This window comes from Agelaius tricolor, unplaced genomic scaffold (genome assembly GCF_023055355.1).
Source record: "Agelaius tricolor isolate 1412-34295 unplaced genomic scaffold, bAgeTri1.0.p SCAF_2, whole genome shotgun sequence".
Taxonomy (NCBI): Eukaryota; Metazoa; Chordata; class Aves; order Passeriformes; family Icteridae; genus Agelaius; species Agelaius tricolor.
This window is the reverse complement of record NW_027269262.1, coordinates 81901585-81910554: the sequence shown is the minus strand read 5'-3', so window position 1 is coordinate 81910554 and position 8970 is coordinate 81901585. Positions and strand designations below refer to the sequence as shown.

The 8970-nt window shown below is 30.9% G+C and overlaps 1 protein-coding gene across 3 annotated transcripts in view; it reads right to left on the bottom strand.

Annotated features, from left to right (window-relative positions):
* Positions 1–951: 951 nt before the first annotated feature.
* Positions 952–8970, bottom strand: part of CSMD3 (CUB and Sushi multiple domains 3) — a 592443-nt gene continuing 584424 nt past the window's right edge. For all 3 annotated transcript variants that reach the window (XM_071421704.1, XM_071421705.1, XM_071421706.1), the window contains 3 exons: positions 7078–7165; positions 4527–4662; positions 952–3168 (listed from right to left, as the gene is read on the bottom strand). In XM_071421704.1, coding sequence (XP_071277805.1) covers positions 3009–3168; positions 4527–4662; positions 7078–7165 — 384 coding nt within the window. In that variant the 3' untranslated portion in view covers positions 952–3008. The remainder of the gene's footprint in view (positions 3169–4526; positions 4663–7077; positions 7166–8970) is intronic.

The following is an 8970-nucleotide window of genomic DNA, read 5'->3' as shown; positions in this document are numbered from 1 at the left end:
TACAAACTATGTATATTAGCTAAGCTAATTAACATAATTGTGGAACTAATTTGATATAAGTTTATTTACTTTTATATGTTGAAACATATAATGCATAAACAAAAATCGAAGAGCTTAACTTCATATTCTCATTAGGCTACTGTGAAACAGGATTTTTTTTGTTTTACAGAGTGAACCAATTTGCTCTAGAACACCACCTCCTTCAGCTCAAAAACATAATCCTCATGCCTTTTAAACGGAATCCATGATTCTCTAATGTATTTAACAACACAATTTTCAGCAATTTCAACATGGACCTGAACTAGCATTTTTAGTTTATATAGAGCATCAAATTCTCAAATGAATTTTAGACTATTTCCCCATGCCCCCATTCTACAACTAGCATTTCAGATCAGGATTCACCATCCACTTTCCATGCTTTTAAGTAAAAGGGGTCATTAAAAGATAGTTCCAATATTATATTAATATAATTAACATCCCTCCTTCCAGTTCAAAGTCACTAAAAGAATCACTGGGGGTTTTTAATGCCAGAAAATATGGTATCCACTGGTACTGTCCTGCACATTTCTGAGAAAAGGCAGCAAAATAATATGGAAAGGCTGTCTACAATCTTTAGAAATGCTAAAGTTTTCTACATTACTTTTTTCTTCTAACTTTTTTCTGTACTTTCCAATGGGTTGACAAGGGTAGGTCTATTTTTCTGTAAAACTGCTTCTTCAAGTAAAACTGAAAATTAATTTTAGAAAATAAAGAGCTTCAAACATTGTGCTCATCAATTATTTTTGAAAGCAATCTGAATCTTACAACTTTAGGTAAAATTCTGAAATATTCAGAAAAATTAACATGATTTTAAGATCCACAAGAATACCAAATTTGAATTCTTAATTTGGTTATTTTCTCATCTTCCCAACTTAACAAGTTTAAAGCTCATCTTCCAAAGAAGAGACGTGATTAAAAAAAGCAATTGTCCGGTTTTATTTTGTTTACATTGCACTGAAAATTTACATCATACTTTTACAAATCCTTTTTCATAAAAATATACTTCTTTACAAAAGTGTATGCATTAATATAAGAGGAGTAGCCAGTTGCAGAAGAAACATTTTAAACGATCTCAAATGTATTAACCTTAACATTAATGAATGAATAATAGTTATTGCAGTCATTTGAATAAACAAGAATAAATAACAACCAATGGTATAAAATATAAAACAGCATCCTTTTAGTAGAATACAGTTTGACAGAGTTGTATGAATATTCAAAACAAAGTGTTGTAAAATGATTTATAAGAAATTCATCAAACATTATAGAAATCCAAGCAGCAATCCTGGGTACAATGATTTTTGGTAGGCACTCTCTATTACGGTAATAAAAAGGTTATTTTCACAGAAATATTAATGTCTGAAAGGGACAATAACAGATAATTCACACTGGCTAACACACAGCATTTGAGAGTCATGCTATGAATGGAAGACAATGACCTACACCAAATAAATTACTGAGCTCCTGTTGACTAATTCTGATATGAAATAACTGCAAAACTAAAAACTGCATTTCCTTAAAAGTGATTCTGGAATGTCTAAAACTCGTATTTGAGGGCTGTGGTATCTGAATTGTCCCTAAAATGAATGGATTGTCCCTAATAAAATCATGGCTTTATATATATATATAGATATATATATATATATATATATATCAAATTTTTTTTCATTGCACTATGGTAATATATTCAATTTTAAATGAGCTGTAAGGATTTTCTTCCATAGAGTATGGAATAAATGGATAAAATAGATGTGAAAACACAGTATTTCCAAATTATAACTTCCTGTTGCCTTGTAGATAGGATCCAAAGTTCATTGGAGTCTCTTAGAATCCATCAATTTCAAAAGGATCACATCATGCTTTGTGCATACATTTTGTCCAAATGCTGAAGGAACAAACAGGTGAGATATGGTGTAGTTTTAAGTAACATGGAGTGAAAAATGGCCTCCTATCATTGATATAGGGATTTCGTTATTAATACAACTGTAAACTGCACTTTTTAATAGGAAATATTAAATTATGTTTTAACTTTTGAAAGAAATGTAAGATGGTCACTCCTGAACGCTCTTCAACATTAAAGGAACATAGTCACATACAAAACTCAATTCATATTAGATTATTCATTGTAAAATTTGTCTAGATATATGATTGGCAAAAGAAATAGAAAAACATTATGATTTGTGGATATTGTTGATAGAAACAGAGAAAATAAGCTTGACTTGGAACATGAAAATGAAACAAGATGTAAAGCAGGGAAGAAAATTCATTTTATAAGGACATGAAATTTTAATTTTTTTCTGTGATACGAAAAGAGTAAGTTATACTTGCTGATTTCTAAATACTACATCCTGGACTCAGAAATTCAACTGTTCTGAAAAAAAATAAAATTACTCAGAAATTCAACTGTTCTGAGAAAAAATAAAATGCTTAAAGGGCTGAAAAAGGAAAATAGATACAAACTTATGAGAAAGATGTAGCATATGACTGTTAAAGAGAAATCAGTGACCTATTGTCTCCTGTAAGTATAGCTCTTATTTTCTACCTATATCTTTTTTTTTTTTTTTAACCCAGTCCCTCTATTATAGTTTTTATAAAGCACAGAATACTGATAGTGGATGCTCCTCCAATATATGCAAATATGTTTTATGTTTTAGAATATCCTCCTTTTTTAAAAAAGCAAATAAACTGTGAGTAGCACTCATGGAGTGCAGCAAAATTTTTTAAAACTCTCCGTGGCATACACAAAGAAGAATTCTGATCCAGTTTATGAAAAACAAAATCAAAACAAAATAACTGCAACCCAGACTTGCCTATCATCCTCAGGAAAAGGTGACCCACTAGATCCTGAAAAGTGTGCTTTAATTTTTTTTTTCATTTCTTTTTTTCTTTTTTTTTTTTTTTAGCAGTGAACTGTGTGTGCACTGTGTTGTGTGTCAATTCCCAGACTTTGAAGACAAATCATTACCACATTATACCATTGTGCAAACAGTGTTCAAGTTGGGGTCAAATCGTACTGCTTTTCCTTCCACTGACTTTGCATTTGTGTCATACATGGGGTTTTCAAAAGCAGCTTGTCCATTATTATTTTCATGTACAGAGCATCCTGTGTACTGTGTTTTAGGTGCAGTCCTGTAGAAGAAAGACAGAACATTTGAAAACTGCAGTTTTCCTTAATATGGTTTAAGAATCAGAACAGAGTTTAGCTCCCAATTACAATTACAGGAGCTAAATATGACATCTTGATTTTTTTACATTATTTATGTTAAGAATTAGTACTGTCTTTATTGAAGTTTAAGGGCTTTATGATTCCTTGGAAATAGCGTTCAGTTAGAACTTAGTTAACAACCTTAGAAGAGGCTATCGGTTGTTATTGTATCCATTATCCAAGTTGTTATCCATTCCACTTGGATAATCAGATTATAAAGAGTACAACAAAATCTTGTAAAGACATAATAATTCCCCAGTCAGATGAGCTTTCTTTTTTCCCTTTGGAGACTCAGCAATTTTACCCAGAACAAGTTTATAGCTGAAATGCCATCTTTTTCACTAAATAGCTCAAATTACCAGAGTTCAAACCCTTAAAAGGTTTACTTTTTGCATACTATATTGTAAGTCATCAATATAAAAAGCCAAGATAAGTGCTTACAGCATACAGCTAATAGCAAATACATAAAAAATTACATAGACAATTTATCATATGCCGGAACAGTTGAAAACAAGTAGTGCTAATTAAAAAGGGTTTAAACTAATGTTATCCTGCAACGTATATTACTAGTAGTATTGTCAGACTATCAGATGTAAATCACCATTTTAGCAGTTATTATGCAATGAATTGTCTCAGCATTAAAGGGATTAAGGTTTCTTTAGCCATCAAATGCTTTAAAGCTACAGGAAAAGTTTACTGCATCCAAAAAATTAGTACTGGTCTAGGTAACATGAAAAAAACTGATGAATTTAGACTGATGAAAATGAAAGGCTAGTGGCTATTTAATTGTATATGAACTAATGATTTCAGATGCAGAAAGATTCACAATGAAATTTCTTAATGACATAATGTTTGCATATATAGTTGTATGCAAATAAGCTGGTCAGGCATTAAGATAAATTACTCAGGATATGACTCGATTCTGTCACATGAAGAAAATAATAAAGGCAATTTATTCCTTTCCTCATGTGACAGAATCTTACTCAAAAAATCTACCAATTATATTATTCAGCATATGCTAATAATTTACAGCATCCATTTTATCATGAAGAGATAAATTTATAAGATTTTAAATAAGTAGGAATGAAAGTACAGCACCGTATAATAAACTAATCTCTTAGTTATTATACCAGATATTAATAAACGTAGGAAGACCTGTCTACATGCATAATTTGCAAATCCTTTGTTGTTTTACAGAAAGCTTTATTTACACTAGCAAAAACTGAAGACAAAAAAAACCACCAACATTTAGAGGAATTCTGTATATATAATTTGTACTTACCTTTGTTTATAAAGATAAAAGCCAAAACCAGCAAATATAAGGGCAAAGAAAGGCACAAGGATAGCAATGGCCACTGAACTACTATTTGTACCATGTGGTTGATTAGAAGAATTTGAACCCTCAGACATGTTAAGACCTAAAAAAAAGAAAAACAAGTAATATCGTATACATGTCTGTTATCAGCAGCACATACTACTCCATAATCTTTGGAATTCAAGAACACCTTGTTAATAGGTCATCATCATATGTTCTGCTGCATACATACAGCTGTATGCTGAGGCCACCTGGAATTTGAATATGTCCCATATTCTGATCAATATGTGGATGCCTCATGTTGGCAGAACAGTACACCTACTCTGGTACAGTAAATATCTTACAGCACAATTCTGCATGGGATTCATCTTCTGTATGTGAGGAAAACACATTACTTTACTGTGATATGAAAAGTCAAATTTATAATAATGCATATGTTAGATTGACTATGTTACTAGTTTAATTTGTATATTTCATTAATTAATAAATACTATATATATACAAAACCCAAACACACTATCAAGGAAAAGATCAATCACCTGAAAAGACAAATTGAAAACTCATTACTTCCTTAGGTGCTGCTATTGATACACAGAGAGAAAGAGATAGGAACAATTTTGAATAGTTAAAGCCAGATATTGATTAGAAAATTAGAAACATGACCTCCTGCATGGCTGAAGAATACAGTATCTACATAGACAAGTTATACCTCTCTTAAATGTGAAGAAAAGTTATAACAATGACCCAGACATTAAAAAAGAAATCTTTACAGAAAAAGTGGGCATTGGAATGGGCTGGCCAAGAAGTGGGGGAGTCACAGACCCTGGAGGTATTTAAAGACAGATGGGTTGTGGCACTCAGTGTCATGGCTTAGTCGATAAGGTGATCTTAGGTCATAGGTTGGACTTGATGGTCTCCAAGGTCTTTTCCAAACTAGTTGATTCTGTGATCCTCTAATGCATCTTCAAAGTTAATCTTCAAGATTTTAACTGGATCATTTATGAATTGCTTAGATCATAATGTTTTCTGAATTTCTTGGCCATATAAGACAATATACAGAAATTAAAAAAAAAAAACAACAAAGCACAAAAAAAGCCCCAAACAACCATCCATGGCTGAGACCTCAAACAATCAACAACAATGTGAGGAAAACTGTGTGAGAATAACAGTAAAAAAATTTTATTTCAGAGAAGCTAACTTTGAGTTTGTGTGCATGGAATAATTAAATGGCAAGCATGCTAAACAAAATTTGTTCAAAGACTGTGAATTTCTTTATAGTGATATAATTGATTATATTAGCTACAATTAAATATTGTATAGAATTTGAGTCTTAATCATCCTTTTCCTTGTAGTTATACACCAATGAAAATAACCTTCAATATATTACAGAAAAGAATCTCAAACATATCATCCAAAATCAAATGAAGAAATACAATTTTTGTAATAATCTATCAAAACAATTTATCAAGGAAGTCTTGCATTTAATTTTTCTTAGATGACTTTAAAATATTTTAAAGTTAATAAAAGGAAATAATTTATTATATTCATCTAAAGAAAGTATTTATTGATAAAGATATTTCTAAAAATTCTGGCAAAGTAATTTGCATAAGAAATTACAGTGAAAAACAAGATCAGTATATTTTACTGTGAGAACTGTGAAAGATAAATTTGACTTTATATTCCTTCTTTCCAGCACATTCAAGAATTAAAGAATTTCCTGATTTTACTGAAAAAAATAAGAAGGAACAATATTTTGTGGCTGAAAGAACATAATTTTTCATCCACATATAGTGATTTTACCTGAAGGTAAGAACTTTATCTCAACAGACATTATATTAGTAAAAAGCAAGTCCTCTTCTAAGGCACTCCCAACAGTATTTATCATTTAAAATTCAGAATAAACTAAATTCATATTCTCATGTAAGGAGAAATATCACAGTTCTTAAGACAACATTAGAAAAGAAAATTAAATTATTTTCTTAAATAGCAACAGAATGTTGATTCCTGAGCTTTCTTGCTAAAGCTCTCTTAGTATAGAAATAAGAAGTTAATTTTTATGAAATAAACACTTATCAAGGAAGAATTTTTTCTTTGTAAAAGTAATATAAGTATTTATCTGCAAATATTTACCAGTTTCCCTCTTCTAACAAATGTTTAGGTGAAATGGTGTTTCAGCATCATAAGCAAGAAACCAGTTTATCAAAGCATTCTACAATATGGGTTTTCTAGATAGCTGATAGCTGTTAAGATATGAAACTAAATGCATTTTACACATAATTGGTTATAATAATTGCTCAAAATATTACAAATGAATGTGAATACTAAGCAGTAGATTGCAAGTCATCTTACAATTCATTTGTAATTTATATCACTTAAATGACAATTTAAAGATATTAATATCTCAATATTATATGAAATGTCAATTCTGCAACATCCTGCAGATACCCTCAAACTACTGGATATAAGAAAACTGAATATGGAACAATGAACGAGCAAAGAATTAGAATTTTTTTAATACCTATTCTTTGAAGCCCAAATTGTCCATAATCTTTACCCTGGATGAATCCTTGAAAAACATATGTTGCTCCATCAGGTTCAGCAGAGACCTGTAAATAAAATAACTTTTAATTAAGTGGAGAAAACTTTGTTGCATGTATCTTTATGATAGGGAGCTATTCTATTCTATATACTAATATGCTTGACTGGTAGCTGTTATTCCCCATTATAAACACCCTATTTTTATAGGAAATTTATATAGAGAGTTCCAAAGAAAAGACAGGACTGTTATAGGCACAACTTAGGCAAGGTGGTTTATGGTCACATATGACACCTTATACTACATTTAACTTTACTTTTTAAAAAACAGTAAGACCTAAAGTTTTTGGTAGTTCAAATGTCAGTATTATACTTTATAGTTTTCTGGTTTGTTTGGGAAGTTAATTGAAGAAGTTATATTGCATATAATTCTAAGGATGAGAGTATTGAGGTTTTAATACCTAGTTTTAAACTTTATAAAAAACCTCAAATTAATTGAAAGTTATTTTGATTTTTCTCAGTACCTGTCCCAAAGAGCACTTAATTATATGGCCATGGACCAGAAGAATATTGAATAAAGCTTTGGTACAAGGGCAAAATATGCTAGTATAAACTAAAAGTCTTGTGGAAGCAAGGGGATGGTTGTGATCCCATGATTATCCCTCTTATTACAGTAAGTACAGTCTAAAGTAGTGTACTGCATACAACTCGACAGATAATTGCTTCTAAGAATAATTATGTTTAAATTCAGTGTTTTCTAGGTAGGTTCCTTCAACCTTTTCCCTTAAGCTTCCCATTCTCAAGACACAGTATGTCTTCAGCAGTGACCTGAAGCTGTGTTTTCACTGAAGACCAGGTGCTTTTTTAGGTGACTTTTTTACTTTGGGCTAGAGCAGCCTCTTTGTGCTACTCCAAGACTCAAGGGAAAAAAAGGCCAAGTAGGAGCAGTATGTAAATAGCATATGGAATATAGGGAGTATACTGTCTAATTTTGTATATTTAGAAATCTGAAAGTAAAGTCATTGCTTTTGCTACCTCAGGGGCATGTTCGTGAAGCCTTAAGTTATTACAAGACAAGAGAGTTAAGCCTTTTTACTAGTTCATTTCTTGCTTAATGAGTTTAGTTTAAGGTTTTCATTCTGAACCTTTGAAAAAAAAATTGTTCAACCAGTGCCACTTGTTATAAAAATAAAAATTTGTGTATACAGTTCAATGTACACATGGCATGTGCACATTGTCCCTCTAGTGCTTAACCAATAGCTGAAACATAAGAAAACAGACAAGCACCTTAAAAATTCAGATGGTGTAGTAAGGATATATGAGTGTTTATACTCATTCAAATAATTTTAGGCTCTTTGTTTTCTAAAAATTGTACTTTTGTCTCTATTTATTCTTGGAAGGCATTTCCTTTTCATGGTTTAATCACATCCCAGAAATCTGGGCTATTTAACCCTCTCCTTTACCTCTCCTCAGTTATGTGTTTTCTTCCTCCCTGTTTTAAAGAATAAACTTGTATCCAGAACCCCAAGGGGCCTAATGCTAAATTGGAGTAATCTATTTTGTTTTCCATACACATGTGACAGTTCATCTTTTTCAAGGTATTTTTTAAAAATCATCAAAAAGTAAAACGTATCCTAATATAATGATCATAATTGTTATTGTATTAACAGAATATAATATTATCATAAATGGGTTTATGTTTAATTATTAGAAAATTTCTAAATATATTGGAATAAAGAGACGTACAAGAAAGGCTTCTGTACTAACATGCATTACAATTTTGCCTACACTCTATGACTGTTCCCATATTTTCCCTTGGACTGGTCTCCTGCATTTTACAAGAAAATTTTCATGTAGCTTAATGAATCAGCCTTAC